This window comes from Chaetura pelagica, unplaced genomic scaffold (genome assembly GCF_000747805.2).
Source record: "Chaetura pelagica isolate M959 unplaced genomic scaffold, ChaPel_1.0 scaffold158, whole genome shotgun sequence".
Classification (NCBI taxonomy): Eukaryota; Metazoa; Chordata; class Aves; order Apodiformes; family Apodidae; genus Chaetura; species Chaetura pelagica.
This window is the reverse complement of record NW_009954182.1, coordinates 48,842-70,620: the sequence shown is the minus strand read 5'-3', so window position 1 is coordinate 70,620 and position 21,779 is coordinate 48,842. Positions and strand designations below refer to the sequence as shown.

At 40.6% G+C, this 21,779-nt stretch overlaps 1 protein-coding gene across 1 annotated transcript in view; it reads right to left on the bottom strand.

Moving 5' to 3' along the window:
- RLF (rearranged L-myc fusion) overlaps positions 1-21,779 on the bottom strand; it is a 61,422-nt gene that overhangs the window by 17,339 nt on the left and 22,304 nt on the right. Inside the window, exons 7-8 of the mRNA XM_010002907.1 lie at positions 9,754-9,886; positions 2,805-3,007 (exon numbers count right to left, since the gene is read on the bottom strand). Of these exons, the coding sequence (XP_010001209.1) occupies positions 2,805-3,007; positions 9,754-9,886 (336 nt within the window). The remainder of the gene's footprint in view (positions 1-2,804; positions 3,008-9,753; positions 9,887-21,779) is intronic.

Genomic DNA, 21,779 nt, shown 5'->3' with positions numbered 1-21,779 from the left:
AGGAATGGCGCAAAGATCAGGTCCAGCAACAGAAGTGCCTGTGGTGCTGGGAGCCACCTGCAGTCACGCAGCACACTGGACTCCCTCTGCTTGTCACAGAGAAACTGAATTATTTTTGGCCAAACTTGCTCATACTCAGGAGATTAACTACTGAGTAAGGAACAAGGTAATTTGTTCTCAAGTCCTATTTAGTTCAAACTTAGTCAATGACCCATGTTGTTTCACCCTCTGGGGGTTTTTGTGTTTTGTTTTGGATTTATTTTGGGGGGTTGTTTATTTTTATTTAAGATAAAGTTCAAATGCACAGCTTGAAATCATGCAGCAACACCCAGACAGTCACTTATGTGACAAACCAGACAGCAGTTAATGAAAGTGCCTTTACTAAACCTGGAATGCTGACCAGTGCTTCTGTGTTCTTGTTAGAACTCAAAAAGATCAACAGCTGAATTAAAGTTCAGAAACTACAGACTGAACAGTACTAAGATATTTTTAGAATTGTTGAAAAATGCGGGCACCCTCCCCACGTTCTGTTAATAAGAAGGATGCTGGTTTACTTCTCAAAGTTGCTACATAGAACACACAACCATGTAAGATTTATTTTGTCTGCCTTCCATGGCATTTTAGTTTGAAGAAAAAAGTTTTAACATTACAAAGATACTTTTTGTGTAATCATCAAAATTTCCACCCAAGCCTTCTAACAGTTTTTTTAGTAGGACTTCATGTCAATACTTCTTTAAAAAGGGACACCCAACCTGCTTATCTAAGAATACCTACCCTCCTTCCAGGAGCTAGATATACACCATCAACTGACTAAAAGCAATTCAGTTTCAGCTCAGAGACTGTAAATTCCCTCTAGCTGAACTGGGATAACATACTCGTGAGTCTATAAATGCAGGCTATTCTTCTGCAGCATATTAATTTATATTAAATAATGCTGCTATAGTTGCAAGAATTTGGTAGCTGCTGCCTCAAATTTTAATAAAAGAACATGTTTTATACCAAAAGTATTTCATTAAGCATAGATAGCTTGCAAGGCAAAGAAGACTTTAGTTAAATTCTAGTAGAAATCCAATCACATTGGAAATTACAGAGGGAAGAGAACACTTCATTTAACTTGACAACTGAAACAACACAGTAACTAAGAATATTTTTGCAAGCAAATTAGTTATAAGTAACTATCCTTACCCACTGCTTTAAAAAGGTTCATTGTCTTTTAAGCATATAACCCAAGAACAATTCCTTATTCTACAGGCAGTGTCTGGAGAGGGTCTCCAAAAGATGACTGTTCTGAAGCTTCCCTAATGAAATTTTAATTGATGGATGATGGGCATTTGCTTAAATTTAGCTTAAAATTCCTCAAATGCTTTGCTCTCAGATTTTTTAAATGGTCTTTCTCGAAAAGTCTAAACTAAAAAAAACAACCTAGTAAGAGATGGCTATATGGAGCTGCAATGCAACCTAGCAGACAATTGCACCGACACCCTGCAGAGATGACCAGTTATGATTAAAACAGTAAATACAGATTTTAATTTTAGCTGGTTGTTTCATTTGCAGACCCTGACAAGTATGACACTTGCCCTGCAGAGAAAGCCATCTTAGACTATGGAACACTTGGGGCTTCATGCTTTTGACAACAGTAAAGAGTGTTATTAAATACTGTTAACTAGTGTGTAGGAGAATCTCTTTAATCAATGTTTGAATTGGTTCAATAAAAAAGGCAAATTCAAGCAAAACACTGGAATCAGTATGCCAGACAGCAATTCTTAGCTTGGTTACTTTCTATGTTTCTCACAGAACAGCACAAAACTGTTGTGAACAAAAAAAGCACATAGTCATATGACTCATTACATGTGTGCCTTAGGTCAATCCAGGTACCAGATAGTATCAGAAATGCAAGGACAACTTTATATGTACTGTATATACACACAGATTTATAACCACATATACATACACACACACATACGTAGATATATGTATCTCTTGACCTAGATACAGATAGAAGTCATTCACCAGTATTAGCTCTCATTAATTCAGCAATTTAAATGCCAAGCCTGACCTAGCCATTCCAGTTCCTGGAAGGGGATGACAATACATTGTCATCTTTAAATTTTGATATTAAATTTAAAAATTGAAAAACAAATTCTTTCTCTCAAATGCTTCCCTAGATATCTTCATTCATTCATCCTTTTATAACATTTACTTTCTTAGCCAAGCTGTGCTCCTCCATCTACCCCCATCCTACTCTGAATTTCAAAATTCACTTTTAATTAATTCCCTCTTCCCCTGATGGGTTTTTGGCCGTTGCCACCTCTCGTTCTCCAACTGCTGCCATTCTTTGAGCTCCTATCTTTCACCTTTTTTCCATCTCTCTCTCCCACTTGTCATTAGACCTGATTACTTGCTACCTGAAGAAGACAAATAGGTAACAAGAAGATAAAACACAATTCTCATTTTCTGAAAATTAACATGGAAACAAAAGTGTTTTAGAAGTCTCTGATGTCAGCAATTCTGTAGAGTGCCAACTACACAATAAATACCTGTGACCAAGCATGCAAAGGAGCATAACATGCAAATCCTCATATTGTCATTAATTTATGCCAACTTCCTGGCACTGTAACACCTCTGACTACACTTTTAGTTTTTTACTACATACCCAGTTAACTCAACAAACTATACTGTTTGAAGATACTGCTTTGATGCTTAGTGGCTTCGTCTTCCACTTCATGCTTCAGTTTTTAGCAAAGCAGAAATAAATTCTAAAACACTCAAGAAATACACATGTAAAAAGGGACTGCATTACTAACCTCCTTAATTGAGTCTTCATTAGGCAGCATAGAACACACACACGTGATGTAGGCTTGGCGAAAAGATGAAACATTTGCAATTTCTGGAGAATCTGCACACAATTTTGACAAGAAAGTAGCTTGTGGGATGCAGTTTGACTTCATCAAATGTTTTATTCGCATCTGCAGAAATGAAGGCCCTTCTCGTGTAATAAATTTATTAGCTAGGAAAAGAAAAAAGCCTTTGAGAACACACCAATTTACAGCTGGCACTTCACTGAAACTGTCTCACTGCATTCACACCTTATTTTATTACAAACTTGTACAAGTACGGTCAGTGGTCTTAGGAAACTCTTACATGCGATAAAAAGTAACAGCAATAAATGGAGTATTTTGTCCCAAAGAAATTCAGACCAACTGTGTAGGGAGAGAATGCTGCACCCTCCAACAAGAAGATACCATCCATTAGCACAATAAGGGAGTATGCCACAGCAGTGCCTAAAGGATACTGCTCTGACCACACAGTGTTTTCAACCACATACAAGTAGTTCAGCTAACATTGAAAATCTTAACTTTTAATTGCAGCTCCACATTCAGAATGACCAAAAAATATTCCCAACTAAGCATTACATACTTTTCAACTGGAGACTTTCCCACCCAAGCTGTTAAAACCCCAAATAATGCTAAAAGATAAAATAAGTTGAAATTGTAAATGATACCTTCGTGGGACTTTGGAAGAATTGTTTAAGACATGCTTGGCTTATGCTATCCATCAAACAATACAACTAATCATGGTGAGACTTGATGAACTAACTGAATAGCAAGAAATGTAACCTCAGATTTTTTTTTTAAGTAGTTAGTAAAATTTACTTAATCTGATTAAAAACCTTACCAATTTAGTTTGATTCTCATCCAGGGTGCTTATCATAGTATCACAGAATATCTCGAGTTGGAAGGGACCTATAAGGATCATCGAGTCCAATTCCCTGCTCCTTGCAGGACTACTTGAAACTAAATCATATGACTAAAAGCATAATCCAGATGCTCCTTGAAGTCTGACAGGCTTGGTGCCATGACCACTTCTCTGGGAAGCCTGTCCCTGTTCCAGGGACAGATCACACTCTCAGGGAAGAACCTTTTCTTAATGTCCGCTTCTGAACTTCCACTGACATAGCTTCATCCCATTTCCTCGTGTCCTATCACTGGTCACCAGAGAGAGATCAGCACCTCCCCTTCTGCTGCCCTCTTTGAAGAAGTTGTAGATTGTGATGAGGGCACCCCTCAGCCTTCTCTTCTCCAATATGAACAAACCAAGTAGCCTCAGCTGCTCCTCCTAAGTCACATCTTGGAAGTCTTTCACCATCTTGGTACCCTCCTCTGGACACACTCTAATAGCATGATATCTTTCTTACACTGAGGAGCCCAAAACTACACAGATTCCACCAGGTGGGGCACCATCACAACAATGCAGAGTGGGACAATCATCTTCTTATACCAGCTTGTTATAAGAGCTGAGCAGAGCAAGCACTTAAAAGAAAAAAAGAAAAGCTCTGCTGGAGAGACAGAGCCTGGTGGTTGGTGAGGAAGAAGGTGCCCAAGCAGAATTTCCCCTGCAACTCTTTGCAAGATGGCAGCAATGCATTCATGGAGGAGTGTGGTGGAACATTTCCTGAAGGCACCATGAAGGGTGATCTTGGCCAGTAAACTTGGATTTTGTGGCCAGTGGACTCAGATGATGCAGCTGTAGAAGTCCCTGGGCCAGGGGAGCCCAGCCCCTGTTCCCAAAGCCCCTGTGACTCTATGGGCAGCGCTGGACCCGCTCCAGACCTGATGGGAAGATCTCATGGAGGAGAGGATCATGGAGGACTCTCTCCCATGGGAAGGAATCCATGGGGAAGCAGGGGAGGACTGTAAGGAATCTGTCTTCCTGAGGAGGAAGAAGCTTCAGGAACCACCAGCCTGTGAAGTGACTCTAAACCCCATCCCCATCCCCTGGTGCGCTGCAGGGAAGGAGGGAGAGAAATGAGGAACAAAGTGACTTAGGCCCAGGAAGAAGGGAGGGGTGCAGTAACGTGCATGAGCCCTGATCTGTGTGTGTCTGTGTCCTGTGGGCATTGATTAGTGTGAAATTAAATTATTATTTTTCCCCAAGTCGAGTTTGTTTTGCCTGGGACCTTAATCGGTAAAGAACCCTCCTTGTCCTTTGTCTCGACCCATGAGCTGTGTCTTCCTCATCCCAGAGTGTCTGTGTGTGTGTGTAGGATTTGAGTGAGCGGCCGGGGGGCTGCTCCGTTTGTTGTCCTGTTGGGTCCAAACTACAACATAAAGATTTAGAGATTCCCCTCTCACTCACAACACTTGCAGTCTAAGACTATTTTAAGCTATACCACAATATTGTGAATATAGCCTTTATAAAGCATGGATAGCACTGAGGCATGAAAAGACTCTGTAGCAATGCTTAAGAGAAACAGCATCTTGGGGGAGCATTTCCACGGAAAGCACCTCTGGAACAGGACAACAGTGTGCTAAACAGTGGAAGTATGCTAGGTAAGCATGAACAACATTGCAGTCTGTATACGTTACAATAGCTGTGTGGTGGAGAGTTCTCCCAGCTTCCTACAAATCAACTCATATCAACAGAGAAACATCAAGATGTTGGTATTCATTTGCTGCACACAGCAACAGGCTCACCCTAACCTCTTTGTCTTCCTGAATGATACCACTGTATCATCAAGCTGGGGAAGGGTCTGGAGAAGAAGTCATATGAGGACCGGCTAAGATGTTTCATTTGGAGAAGAAGAGGCTGAGGGGAGACCTCACTGCTCTCTACAGCTCCCTGAAAGGAGGTCGTAGGGAGGTGGGTGTTGGGCTCTTCTCCCTAGTGAATAATGACAGGACCAGAGGAAATGGTCTGAAGTTGTCGCAGCAGAGGTTCAGATTGGATATGAATTGGATAAACAATTTCTTTACTAGAAGAGCAGTCAGGCACTGGAACAGTTCCTCAGGGAGGTGGTGGAGTCACCATCCTTGAAGGTATTCAAGAAATGTGTAGATGAGAAACTTCCCGGCATGTCCTAGTGGCTGAGGTTGTAAGCTGTGTTGTAGGTTTTTTTGGGGTGTGGTTTTGTGGGGGTTTGTGTGGGGTTTTGTTTGGTTTGGTTTTTGTTGCTTTTTTTACGGTTGGACTTTGTGATCTCAGAGGTTCTTTCCAACCATGACTATTCTGTGATTTTGCGATTAAGCAAATAAAAAAAAATAAATCTTGAAATAAGAGTATTAATGCTAACTTCCTTAGGCACAGAAGAATGTGAGAGGTCAAGACTGCTGAATTATTACGTTAATTTTATCTAAATTTCACAATTTAAAAGGCATAAGCAGCAATGATTTTTTGCTGACCTTTCCTCATGTCCAAAACAACCATCTTCAGCCAACTGACAGTCCAAAACAGCAAGAACCACCCTGGACATATGGCAATTTAATTAACAGACACTGAAGCAGCAGACATAACTAAGCTGCTCTGAAACTTTTGCTGGAATGTTTGGTAAGCCATATTGACTGTTAATGTCAGTTCCTTTTAGGGACAGTGCACTAATGAATTTAAGAACTCTAAAAGAGAGAGACAAGAACATTTTCAGGCTCTTTGATTCAAGTAAGCATCTGATGATCACTAATACAATACAAAGCATATTGAGCTACTCTCACATCTGACTTGCTAGTGGCTCACAACTACAAAAACTAGGAATGCTTTTCAGACATGCCCCACAAAAGGCCACAGAGCATGAAATACAAGTTATTCCAAGAATCTGTTTTAGATGACTGAAATAGCATTCAAACGCAACACACTTTCTGAAGATACTCTGTGAAACTGTTGTACTGTTGACTAACTGAAAAAACATTCTGCTGGAGCCTCCTGTAGCCCTTACTCAACATGCAACATCCCTGCTGTGACCTCTAGAAAATGTATTTTTATTCCTGCTGTTTCTATAAAACGGAGTCTCGTATAGTCAGAAGAGAATCTCGCACAGATCAAAGAAGTAACACAAGTAAAAGAAAGAAGAAAAACCTGTTAGCTAATTGGTGATTTATAGTCTTTTCTTACAGTTACAAGAATTTACTTGCTATGATTCTGAAGGTAAAAAAGGATTAAGTTAATCCAGTGGACATCTAGAAATAGTTCCTGCATCCAACCATGTCCTATGCAAGGCCAAAAGAGTAATTCCAGCTACCCAGACAGACTTTCTGAAAGCCAAATGATACTACAGCAGCATCTAACTTCCTGGCACAGTGAAAAGAAGTGACTAACCAAAGAAATGGAAGTAAAACACAATCAACAAGATTTTACTCATCATAATACATGGCATGATACAGCATAATGGATCAGTTGGTATTTCAGCAATAACTTCTGTAGTCACTGCAGATGATTTAAGAGTCAAAAAGATTTTCCACACCATAATGTGTTGGCATAGGGAACAGGAAACATAAGCTTATGAAAACATAAGCTTCCATTTTGCCTTGCAACAGGGTGTAGTGTATACAATGTGGCACATTCATCCTGCCTATTGAGAAAAGAGTAACGTTTATGTACGCCCTCAATCTACTTCCTGTAACATTTTAGAGTTTTCTGACTCACAATATTAATTTTTATTTCTTTGAAATGTTACTTAATAGCTGGCAATAACTGCAGGAGACTGAATCCTATGCCCTGCATTACCTTTCCCAGACTCATGTTCTTCTATGATCCCTTGCAAATCTTCAATACCTGTTCAACATGCTCTAGTGTCACTAGAAGCTAACAAGAACAAAAGCAACCAAAAACCCCTCCATCCTTTGTAATGTGAGGGCACAGGATGATTTAACTACTGAGGCATTACTGTATTTGTAGGTATTAAATATTCACATCTTCCCCCTTCACTACTTTCCCATTTTCATTACTAATAATGCTACTACTTTTAATCTACCATTTTCACAGTATCTGCTGCAAACAGCAGAGCAGAAATAGGAGGGTACTCTCACTTGGTGCTCTTACTCATTCTACATGTCAAAAGATACTATACAAGCTCTATTACTACTTACTGTTGCCTGCATTGTCAACGGAATGCACTCAACCAATAACTAAAATGTCTGGCTTTGCTGCTAAGGAGACACACTCAGCCTGGAAAGCTTGTAGAACAATCTTTTAGATATGTCTAAGCTGCTGTGTTGTGTGTCAACAGGCCAGAAGGACAGCACATTTCTCAGTTAATCTGCTTTTGAATATCCTGCAAGCAAGCAAAACCAAACCAAAGCAAGGCTTCCTAGACTTCCACAAAAGCAAGACACTCGGTGAATGAAGTGACATTTTAGGCAGCTATTTCGCTTCTTAGAACTGCCCTTTATTTAAAATGTCTAACTCTACCTTATGATTGACTTGAGAAACCTCCCTCTGACAGACTAGTCTACTAAGGGATTCCAAGGTCACATTCCAACTGTTTAAGCACACTTGTGGGCTACACTATATAATACATGTGAATGCACTTGTGCAGCTACAAAGTTGCCAGGACAACTCTTGTAGGCATGTGTTCAGATGTAGCTAAACAGGCAAATATGTACTAAATAACTAACACTAAGAAATCAATTGTTTAAATATTGCCAAGTGACCTCAGAAATAGGAACCTACACTCAGCCCCACTCAACATGGTCAGAGATGTGGCAGTCAATCAGTTTTTCAGCAGTTTGCAAAGCTAGCCAACCAGTGGCCCTCCCTGCCTTACCACTCTACAAGTAAGAGATTTTTCAATGGCTGAAGGTTTTCAGAAATATGGACCAATTTTGAAATGCAAGCCCTTTTGAGTAGAAATGTGCTAAGAGCAGCAATTGAGCAAGTAGAAAGTCTGACCATACTAGAAATTAAAGACTCCAAGACAGTACATTTGTAGCCATGTTGGAGATGGGATTAAATGCCATTTGGAGTTCAAATATTACTGCCATACTATTAATACCTGAAGTGAAGGCTAGCAAAGACTGCAGTCTACCTTTGGCTGCTTTTTTTTTTTTTAATGCTTTCTAGGACAGGGGAGCGAAATACTCTCCCAATACCTTAATGTGTTTCTCATTTACCTATTAAAATACTAACTTAATCCAACTCAAAGAGAGGCTACACAAAGCCAGAAAGAAGGATTCTGCTATGGAAAAAAGCTTGATTTAAAATCCCTTTTTACGCTCCTTTAAATTTTAAGGAAGTATTTTAATCTATTCTTCTCCTCTTCTTCTCCTCTGTATAATTTTTAACTTTAGATTACCACTGAGGTGAACTTTGGTGTCGTGTACTGTTAATGGAGCACTTAAAAGAAAAACCTGCAAGTACTTAATGCTACCACTATTAGATAGGAAAAAATTTCAGTGAGTAAAAGAGAGTTTAACAGAAGAAATTAAAAACTTACATAAAGTGACATGAAAAACTCTTTTTACTCACTTCTCAGCATTTTCTGATTCAAGATCTTATTTCCAGTCTAAACATAAGGACCTTTCCAGCCCAGAGCTTTTATTTCCTTTTATTGAAGCAAAACTCCACACTCATGTTGTCCCTCCACATGCATCTTTTATGCCAGTGAAAGGTGTGGACATATACAACTTCTCGCTGTGACACATTCAGGAAAACATTTAAAAGCCTGGAGTTATGAAGAATAAACTACCTCAGGGAGCAAAATTTCTGTGTTTTTTAAGATGGAAAAATAATAATTTTTTTTAAGTGAAGTTTTAAAATATTCAAATTGATAGATATTATAGCAAAAGTAAAGATGAATTAACAAGGGCACATCACTCAGACTGCCAGTGAGACAGTTTCATCATAAATAAGGTTTAGCAACATACAAATGCTACTGCAAAATGCAACTTAAAATATAACTCTGACTTCAAATCACTAGTTCCCCACCAAAAGTGCATACAGCAATTTATTAATAACCACTTACCATCTCTAAAATCACATTCTTACCTTCCTCAGCTTCTACTGGTTGCTGGGATAGAATTTTAAGAAGAACTGGATTTTTCCATACTCCTTCTCTTGTGATATCCACCAATATTTGGAGGTTGTTATTCCCGAATTCCAGTAAAGCATCATGTGAATCCTACAAAATGTTTCAAAAAGTCATTAAAAAGTCAACCAATGTAACTTTACATTATCTGTCCTAATGTTTGACTGTATTCTAATAATCTCACACCACTCTTAGTCATTTACTGATTGACAGGTTGCCCAGGGAAGCTGTGGCTGCCCCATCCCTGGCAGTGTTGAAGGGCAGATTGGATGGGGCTTGGAGCAACCTGGTCTGGTGGGAGATGTCCCTGCCTATGCAGGGGATTGGAACTAGATGATCTTTAAGGTCCCTTCCAACCCAAACCATTCTAATTCTGTGACATGTTTGCATTGGTATTTTAATAGTACAATGTCCTTTCACTTCTCTAACCCTACAGCAATACTTCCCAGTTTCCAAGTACTGATAGTTGACAGAAATGGCTTAACTCCAAAAGCCTATTCTGCAATTATAGCTCTTCTGCAATTTTTGTTTCTCCATGTACATGTGTACATATAAATAATATTACAGAATTTATTGTATGAAAGACAAAGGATTATTTTGTCTTTGAATGTGTAGTGCCATTTAATATATTGCAATGAAGACTAAAAAGTTTTCAAAATTAATAACAAAACACCAGGTGTAAAATGTTACATTTAGTGTTAACACTGGTGAGATGAGAATAAGCCTGTCAACTCACTCCTCTGAGAATCATTTAAAGCTGTCCACATGAAACAGCGCAATGGGAGAGGGTGATAAAGGACACCCATCTACCAAAAGGGTGAGGTTGGGGTCATATGAAGATGCATGTTTGCTGGTAGTTAGAGATGCAAGAAGTCTCAGGGAACTCACACAGCAGACACTGCTGTACAACACAATCAAAACAAAACTAGGTAATTAAAAAATTCCTGTAAGAGAAAAACATCCCTCTACCAGATACACATACATAATTTCCTTAGAAACTAATCCATGCTCTGTGCATTTACTCTAAGATCCAGGAATTTCCAATTCTGACAGTTCTGATGCTGTGAAGGCTGATCTAGAAACCCTCCACACTGAACAGGTCTTCAGTTAAAGTTCATCCACCAAACCTGTACACACAGCACAATACTCAGTGATCTAGAGCCTACTATTTTTAATTCTGAAAGTCTGATGAGAAAAGAGGCATTACATATGTGAAGAATTCTGGAGTGTGACACAGAAGAAAAAGCAAGTGAAAAGAGATGCCAGCACTTAAATCTCTATCAGAAAAACAGATCAAGGGCAACTTGCACTGAAAAAATTAAAATATTACCACATACAATTTCCTAACACTGATACATGGAAGTCAATTTGTGGGTACATGCTCAGCAAAAATGCTTCTTACATCAGTCACAACATGTTGAAGCTTAAGTATCAGTTTGATAAATAACAATGTCCCTTAGTTCTGCTGAGATGCATTTTAACTTGGTAGTACTTTTAACATTATTAATAACCTCACACTTGCTTTTGATTGCCCCTGTTGTGTCCTCTGTATATATCAGAACCAATTCCACGTTCTGATAAGAGAATTAAATGGGGCTAAACTGCATTCCACATTGCAACACACGTTTTTCAACTTCCTGAGTTACCTTTCATAATTAAGTAAACAGGCTATGAAAATATCCAAGACTTTCCCATTAACCATTCACAGTAAAAAACATCTTTGCATTTAATAATTAGATGCTCTTTAATAAATTAGATATTGATGTTCAGTATCAGACACTCATTTCAGACTAACTTTGATGTTTTGATGTAACTACTTCCTTTCTAATACTGCAGCAACATGCACTCCATAAGTCTCTGAACAGAACGTGGATTTAACTCTTGGGCGAAGCATCTCTGCATTAAGGAGTGAAGGTTTATTCCCAGCAAAATAATCATGAGGGAAAAATTACATTATTGCAGTGAAGGTTTCATTTACATCATTCTTTAACTGTTTTAAGTAGCAGTCTCAGAAGTTTCTTAAAGGACTCCTCTGGACTAACTATGAAACCAGACTATCAGATGTGCTACTTAGTAAATCCCAAATGAAAGTGAAGAACAGTTTCACAGAGCTCTTCCCACCTCGCTCCCCAATTATGTGTCTGTTCCAAGTACACCACAGCATCCTTGTGTATACCATCCTATATGGAATAAACTCAAGTATTACTTCACCACTGAAGTCTGTGTCCAGTACTAAGTTTATAGAGACCCATTCATCCCCGGGATAGTCCGTCAGTCTCTAGAATATGAAGCTAAGCCTGTGGGTCTCTTCAAGAAGTCTATGCATCCAGTTGACTTTGATGTATTCTTTCACTGAACTGAGAAGACAGGCAGGTTTAGCTGGGAATTATTTTCTCCAAGTACCAAGTGAAGATTCCAACAATCAAAAGGAGACCACAGAAAGATGCATATACTTCTACAAAGCTCATTATAGCAACCACCTTCCTGCTTGTAAATCTAGAATACAATGAATTGTGGAATTTAAATGAATAAGTAATGCAGGTATTAAGCATCTGTAGGAGCTGCTGTTACTAGTAGCACATGGAAGTAAAGGAAAAGTGAAGCATATTTCGTATGTATAAGCTGATAAGGTGGCTCAAGATGTATTCCTGATTGCAGAAACTGGTATTACTGTACTCCAGAGCAAGGCTAATAGTTTTCCTACACTGACACTAAAGTAGCATGATGTCCTGACTTACCTTTAAATAAACAGGATTTCCAGCTATAACAAGTCTTTAATGTAACAGGCAAGATGGGAAAGCAGGAAGGAAACAAAGCAAGTTATGAGTTGTCCTCATTAAATCCTATCTAAGCATTGGCCACCTACAGCTGCTAGTCAGACTTGATGTCTCACAAGGTTAGGTGCTTGACAAAGACTTGGATCTACCATCACTTGCTGCTCATACACCTGGACACCAACCACACTGCACATACAGAGTAAGCACAAGGCTCTGTGGGACAATCTGAAGGTCACAAGCATTCATCTGGCTATGTTCACTTTGCTGAGAAAAATATAAGACTAAAAGCAAAAGGAAAGCCAAGGGAAGTGTGAGAACACCTGAACAGGACACGGCATCAAGTGACAGAGGACACTGAAGAAGCTGAGGTACTCTATAACTTGCCTCAAGTTTTCACTTGAGAAATACTAGTTGCTTAGCTTAATTAAGTTTTAAATAGAATTAGTTATTTACAGCTATAATACCGTGTGATTTAGTGTGCTGTTTCTTAGCTTTACTTCACATGAGCAGCTAGATTTGCTGACATCTTAGGTCACAGAAGAGTTAAACTTCTTAGTACTTTTTCTAATAGCTGGTACAGTGATGTGTTTGGCCTTGAGTAGGCAAACACTGATAACATGTTGATGTTGCCAAGAAATGTTTTCCTAAATCTAGGACTTCTTAATTTCACATGCTCTGCCCTTGCACAAGAAGCACAATCCAGAAGACAAAGATGCGACGACAATCACCAGAAGCTGCAACTCAGCAAGACAGGAACAATTAACAGACTACCTGGCTGGACATGGAAGAAGAATCCAATAGGGAGTTGGAAGACCCCAGATCACCACTGGACTAAGAGGCATGTGATGGGTGAGTGCACAAATCACAAGGGAATAACTGCCCAGGGATTTCTTTGCTTGTGGTCCCTCTCTGGAGGCACCCTGTAAGAGTTGATCAGAAGATCAGTATTGTCTCAACATTGTCATCAGTGACTAGACCTCAAAATCTGGACTAACGTCTTGACGTGAGTTGGCAGTGGCTTGCTGAACTGGCTTACAGATGCAGAAACCATGGAGAACAGACTGAGGTACACAGTGCTGGTACCTGGTACAGGTCTATTCTACTGGAGCAGCAAAATGAAGGACTGCTGTGGAGGAAGATGAATTGCACTTGCTGTGTCAACACCAAGGAAGCCTCAGTTGAACTTTCTTCATTATAATGTTATTATAATACAAAAACACACCTCCTGGTAAGAAGCTACCCGCCTCCAAAGCTGGCCACGCCTCAGACACCCCTCTCTGGGCATGTGTGGAAGCCTCATTCCAGACTTCGAAGATCTTCCCCACCCAGAGATCACGACATTCGAAGAAGAAGCATTGGAACGCCTTCTGGATTAGGGACCACAGGGACCTTTGGACCTCTTTCCCCTCCCTTTTTACCTCATCTTTCCTATTTTTCTTCCTTTCTATCACATGCCACTTTATGGGCAAGACCAATAAAGTCATTGTGTTTTGATAACTTAACTCCCTGGGCTTGTTGCCATTGCACAAGAAGCACAATCCAGAAGACAAAGATGCGACGACAATCACCAGAAGCTGCAACTCAGCAAGACAGGAACAATTAACAGACTACCTGGCTGGACATGGAAGAAGAATCCAATAGGGAGTTGGAAGACCCCAGATCACCACTGGACTAAGAGGCATGTGATGGGTGAGTGCACAAATCACAAGGGAATAACTGCCCAGGGATTTCTTTGCTTGTGGTCCCTCTCTGGAGGCACCCTGTAAGAGTTGATCAGAAGATCAGTATTGTCTCAACATTGTCATCAGTGACTAGACCTCAAAATCTGGACTAACGTCTTGACGTGAGTTGGCAGTGGCTTGCTGAACTGGCTTACAGATGCAGAAACCATGGAGAACAGACTGAGGTACACAGTGCTGGTACCTGGTACAGGTCTATTCTACTGGAGCAGCAAAATGAAGGACTGCTGTGGAGGAAGATGAATTGCACTTGCTGTGTCAACACCAAGGAAGCCTCAGTTGAACTTTCTTCATTATAATGTTATTATAATACAAAAACACACCTCCTGGTAAGAAGCTACCCGCCTCCAAAGCTGGCCACGCCTCAGACACCCCTCTCTGGGCATGTGTGGAAGCCTCATTCCAGACTTCGAAGATCTTCCCCACCCAGAGATCACGACATTCGAAGAAGAAGCATTGGAACGCCTTCTGGATTAGGGACCACAGGGACCTTTGGACCTCTTTCCCCTCCCTTTTTACCTCATCTTTCCTATTTTTCTTCCTTTCTATCACATGCCACTTTATGGGCAAGACCAATAAAGTCATTGTGTTTTGATAACTTAACTCCCTGGGCTTGTTGCCATTTCATTTTTGCACTTCGGGATCACAGCTGAAACCAACATTCATGCATCCACCGAGGAGTGGCCTGTGACACACCCAGCTCAAGCTGACCTTGCTGCTGTACCTTTCAATTAAATTATCTATTTTTATAAAATCCCATGCCCGAGACTCTGCTGCAGGAAACCTAGGGTGGCACCTGAAGAAAGAGGACACATGCTCATGCGTGTGGGCTGGAAAGGGCCACCTGTCGGCTCGCTAGAGTCACCCACCGTGACAGGACTCTGGCCCGAGCAGTTAAGGACTTTGGTGGTGTGTTTGACTCCTTGAGCGGTGTGTGAATGCTCAGGCAGCAGCTGCTCCCTCAATGAAGATTCCTGGCAACTGGAAGGAGCCACCATGCTCATTTTCAAGGCTAAGGGCAGGAGACCATGGGAAACTACAGGCCAGCCAACATAACCTGTTTCCAGAAAAACTATAGGGCAAATTCTCCTGGAAACCACATCCAGGCACACGAGGAACAAAAATGCGAGAGGGAACAACCAGGATTTACCAAGTGCGAGTTACATTTTACCAACCTGACTGCCTTCCATGATGCAGTAACATCAGATATCATCATAGTATCATCAGGCTACAGATGATACTAGAGCAGTCAGTTAGCAAGCCTTCTGACAGTCTCTCATAATAATATCTTTAAAATCAAAATGTTAAAATAGGGAAAACTGGACAATAATGCAGGAGGAAAAATCAGCTCAGCTGCCAGGCTTGGAAGGCTTGTGATCAAAACAAAAGGCTGCTGTCTCCTAGAACCACTCTGGGGTCAACACTGAGCAGGTATTTTTTAATATCTTTATTAATTGTCTGAATAATGGGATAAAGTATGTTCTCTGTCAGTCCCCAGCTCATGCAGAAGTTGGAGAGCAACTGACACTGGAAGGGCTGTCACTGAAAGACATTCAGCAGCCTGTAGAACATCACTGACAAGGACTCACTGAAGTGACTCACACAGACAAATCCAAAGGGCTACACCTGGCACAACCTCAAGTATCAGCAGAAGCTGGTGACCAGCTGGCTAGGGTCCAGTTTGGCACAACAGTAGTTTAAGTGTAGGTCCAGCAATGAGCCCTTATTGCAAACAAGGCAAACTACGCTAACAGTTTCAAACAGAGGTTGGTGAAATGTTTATTCCCCTCTGTTTAGTACTTTTGAGACTCCATTTGAATATAACATTTAGTTTGTGGTTGTCCTGTACAACTCATTTGCCACCACGAAGTAAGTCCAGCAAAGATCACCAGAAGGCCTATACAATCTTAGGAAGAGAGAGTGAAGAGAGAAATTTTAGAGCTGTCTTTATCTTTGCTATTCTTCCCACTAGGTAGTTGAAATAGGACTCCTCTTTTTGTCCAGTGAGTCAGCAGACAAATCACATTAAGGGAAATTCTGTAAAGTGTGCATGTGGGAAGTGTATAAATTATGAAAAACCCTCATTTTCAAAGGACTATCCAAAATTTGTGCAATCTCCATTCTTAGAGAAACTTAAATCTTGGTGGAGTAGGACCTGACTCAAGACAGCCCTTACTCTAAGTGAAAAGGTGAATCAGATACCATGAGCTACTCTCCAGCTACCCCATGACTCTTCCACAATAGACAACTTAGCACACTTGGTGAGACTGAGTGCTTCTGCTCTATACTAGCTCTTCTCTGACTGCAAGGATAAAACTAAACTAACATCAGAAATGAATGAAAAAACACATCAGGAGTTCTTTCCAAATGCAGAACTATAGTGCAGACTTCCACCTTCTAAGGAGCACCACAGTTAAAAGCTTCATAGCTGAACGCAACAATTGAGCAGCTTTGATACATTAAGCCATGTCATCTTGCTTGGTATTATCCACGATTTTCTGTAAATACTGCCTGTCCTGGTTTAAGTCAGGATAGAACTCATTTTCTTTCTAGTGATTTTACTTTTCAATTAAGTCCCTTCTAAGCAGCTGCACTTGCTGAAATTAACAGCATGTTTTTCAGTCTGTCTGCTTCTAGAACTGGTAACTCTCGACGTTTATAGTTAGTGCTGGAGAAAGGCATGCAGCCCCAAGGTCATGGCTTGGTTTTGAAAAATATCTTATGCTCCGGAACCATAAGGGGGTCACAGCTGACAAGTGACCAAAACTGACCAAACACAGTGTTCCATCCCATACACCTCATGCTTGGGATAAATCTGAGGGATCACTGGAGTCAGGCTCTCTTCGTCCATGGCCAGTGTCCTGGGAGAATTCCATCCATCCGTTTGCCTCTGATCCGTGTGCTCCTGAATCACTGTGTTCCTGCACTCAGCTCCTGTCTGCTCCTGACTCCAGGAGTGAAGTCTGGCACTTTTCCAGGGCTGCCCTGCATGACTTGAGAAGGGGCAGTGCAATACTGCTTTTGTATAAATTTGTACACATTTTGTTATTTTTCTGTTCATCACATTAAAACTGCACAGTTTACTTTCCAACCCCTAAGACTCTCTCCCTTATTCCCTCTCCCTTCCCTACAGGGGGGCAGAGGAGGGGGGTTAATCTGTCATTTGTTTAATTGCCAGCCCAGCATTAAACCATGACACTGCCCCATTGCTGGTTTTTTTTTTAGATAACTGCTTTAACTGTGTTCCAACTCTTAGCTTCTACTATACTTGCTAACTAAAATACATTATTAAAGACTAACCTACTTCTAAAAACAACTATAAACAAAGTAAAACTAGCAAGTGAGCTATGGTGAGACCACCTCAAAATCAGCTATCAATAGCTGGTGCTAATTTGCAGATGCAAAGATAGCCACATGTGTTGCTTACAATGATTGATTTCTGGTCTGGACCCCAAAATGTTACTCAGAAGGTCAAAGGGAAAAAATTAAATAAATTAAGTGTCACAGCTGTGCCCTGAAGATGCAAGTGACAATGTTCTTAACCAGAGCTCAAAATGCTTTTAAATAACATTGAGACACTCCTCCCAAGTCTTTCCTTTCTGTGAAAGCTGGATCAGGAAAACAAATTCAGCAGAGTGAGCCTCAAGTGAGGACTGGGGTTATTTCATTTTTAAAAATTAAAGCATGATCGGTTCCCCACTTCACACACAGCTAAATGGCATGCCACCAGAATCAGTCAGGTGAATGACAGACAATGCTTAAGTCAATGCTTCTGCTTAAGTTATATCTGCAGGACAGCTTTAAAAATGTCAACAGAAAACAACAATCTGATCTAAATATATATCTATCTATGAAGTATGCATCCAGAGCCCAGTTTCCAAAGGAAGTGACCATTTATCATTTTACCCTCAGGATTGGCAATTAAACTAATGCAGTGATTAATAAAGCAATTAAGGGTTTGCAGGTCAAAGGGATACTGTATCTTACCCACAAAATAAACACAAGTCCATGTAGAAAACCTCTAATTTTGACCTTTATCAGCTGCATGGCACCATGCAGCAAGGCTTCAATGCAATAGTTTGCTAGAGCACCCAGTACGCATCCTGTTCCTATGTACTAACACTGCAGCTCTAACCTGTAGCAGTCTCAAGTGTAGATCCGGTCACAGATCAGGTCAAAGACAAAAAAGCCAGCAGCCTCTGACTTAAAATTTAACCTGGAAGACTGAACCCAATAAGCTTTACTGAGCTACAGCACTCTGAAGGCATCCAGCTCCTGTCTTACGCCTTGGAAAGAGGTGGAACTGACCAACACGGCCTTTCCAATCAGTTTGTATCAAATAAAGGCAAGAAGTGCCAGGTTGCTCACAGTTATGACTTGTAAGAGAAGAAAGAACATCACATCTTTTAAACAAAGTTTTTTTTTGAAGAAAAACAACAGCCTAATCTGAAGAGTCGGCTTTATCAGATGACCTTTGGTATCAGCCTACATTTCCTTGGAGGTATCATATGTTCAGATTCTTCACACAGAGCTTCAACAAAGCATTAATAACAAATAGAAATAAACAATTTTACTGCAAGTCTTTAGAATTTATGCCATTTACTGGCATAATTTGCATGAAAGCATTTAACTCAGACATTTCCAGCTCCTTCTGCTGAGAAACAGAAAACATGAGATAAAGAATCAGCTTGTACCAGTGCTTTACTGTACTTAAATGTACTGCAAGAGACACAGCTTTAGGAAGCCATGGAGAGCTCTAGGCATATACCACATACAGTGGTGTCACCCAAACATCTGTTCCAGCAGCTTCAAGGTATGTACCAGTGAAGAAGATTGAATACAAACAGGATTTTCAGCTTTGCACAGTTCTGAAAGGCAAAGAAAGGGAAACACCAACTTCTGGTTGTATAAACTCACTCTCTCTATGGACAGGAGAGGGCTATACCCATCCCAGCCCCAGCAAGCATCATCAACCAACAAGAGCCAAATACCACACAAGCAGATTTTGTAATGGCTCCTGACACTAGCTGAGATTCACTGACTCTTGATACTTATCCCAAGTCCCTCTGCCACTGAGTTGCATGTTCTGAGGAGCCAGAAGCCACAGCAATTAAGACAGAAGAGACCACTCATCTGCTGACAATGACAGAGGGATGTAGTGCACAAAAACCAATCATACAACTTGGACAAGAGTAGGACTGCTATCCCTCAGATTATGACATTCTGTGAGGCAGACATCCAGTGTAAACCATGTTTTCTTGACAGCAATTCTTCCCTAATCTGAAGGCTTGAGGACACAGTATAGACCTAGGAGAGCCCAGTTCGGTTATGAGGATGATTCACATTTCAGCATCTTTGTATTATGGGCTGAAACAAGAACCTTAGAAGGTAAGAAACAAGAGGCCTATTACACAAGTCAACTGATTTGCTGATTCAGCACTATGTTTAGATTCAGGATATCAACACTGAAATATCCAGCTGAGGAGTGCAGTTGACACACCTGAGGGATGGGATGCCATCCAGAGGGTCCTGGACAAGCTCTAGAAGTGGGGTTGTGTGAACCTCATGAGGTTCAACAAAGCCAAGTGCAAGGTTCTGCACCTGGGTCAGGGCAATCTCCAGTATCAGGACAAGCTGGGGGATGAGGGGGATTGAGAGCCTTGAGATGAAGGACATGGCAGTACTGCAAAACTGGGCATGAGCCAGCAATGTATGCTTGCAGCCCAGAAAGCCAACTGTATCCTTGGCTGCATCAAAAGAAGCATGGCCAGCAGGTTGAAGATGATGATTGTGCCCCTCTATTCTGCTCTAGTGAGACCCCCACCTGAAGTACTGCATCCAGCTCTGAAGTCCTCAGCACAAGAAAAACATGGACCTGTTAGAGCAGGTCTAGAGGAGGGTCACAAAAATGATGAGAGGGATAAAGCACCTCTTCTGTGAAGAACGGTTGAGTGAGTTGGAGTTGTTGAGCCTGGAGAAGTCTCCTGGGAGACCTTATAGTAGCCTTCCAATACTTAAAGGGGATCTATAAGAAAGATGTGGACAAACTTTTTAGCTGGACCTGTAGCAACAGGACAAGGCATAGTGGTTTTATACTAAAAGAGGGTAGATTTAGACTAGATAAAAAAGAAGTTTTTTACAGTGAGGGTGGTGAAACACTGGCACAGGCTGCCCAGAGAGATGGTAGAAGCTTCAACCTCAACCTTGGTAACATTCAAGATCAGGTTGGACCAGGCTCAGAGCAACTTATTCTGGTTGAAAATGTCCCTGCTCCCTGCAGCGGGGTTGAACTAAATGACCTTTAAAGGTCCCTTCCAATTCAAACTATTTTATGATTCTATGACAAATTCTGCAACATACGTAGCATTTATAACTAACTACTGACAATACATTCCACGTCTACTTTAGATGCTTAGCTGTACCTTTCATTATTTGACCTAGTGAAGAATCAGACTAATATTAATGTAAATATTATTTTAAAACCTACTCTGAATACTTCATAGGGTTGTTTGTCTTTTTTTATGAAATTTATGTACATAGATCTCATTAAGTTAGGACAAGACCATAAACAGGCCCTGAAAACACCATAAACAGCTGCTGAAGAGAACAACACAAAACATTACATTGAGATGAAGTCAGGAAAGGACTTAAACCACAGTAAGAGCCTATCGACAAAGTTAAAGAGAAAATACAAGCTTTGGAACAATTTACTGAAGATACCAGGATTTTTCAATCCTGATGATTTCTATCCATTAGCAACTACTACAGTGTCACAAAACTTCTCCTTTTATGCTCACCCTCAATACACAACTTTTCTAAAGGAGCATTCATGCTCTTCGTAAGGCTTGAAGGGAACCCTGTTCTGCAATCCATACTCCATTCCCATTATAACACATCTCTACTTGTACTAAAGCTGTCTTTGAACACAGTTTTATCTTCCTGAACTGGCCAGATTACATCCATCCCCCCAGTACCTCTCTGCTGAGTTCCTCCCCCAGATTGAGTTTACTTGTTGTAATTCTGCCCCAATCCTTTCACTCATATTTTACAGCATTTCCTCACCTGTGTTCACACCTTTTTGCCTCCTGCCACTGTATAAAATCCATGCTGAGACTCTGCCATACAAACTGACATCTTAGTTTCATTTCATCAAGGCTGCCTCTGGTCTTGCTTAGAGAAGGAAAAGGGGGCTCATGGGGGACTGCAGGGCATAAATACAGGTATTTAGGATGAAAAAAAGGTTCAGACACTAAATAAAGTTTTAATAGCATTTTGTATATAAACTGGACATTAGTGACAATCCCACTTTCACTTTAGAACAGCCCCTACACCTTGCTGCTTTGAAATGCAAGCCCTAACCTTTTTCATTTCTGGCACAAAAATTTATTTGAAGTTTTACTGACTCTCAACACCTGCGCAGATTGTTACAGAGCAAAAAGTACTGTAGGCAGATCTGAAAGAAATACCTCT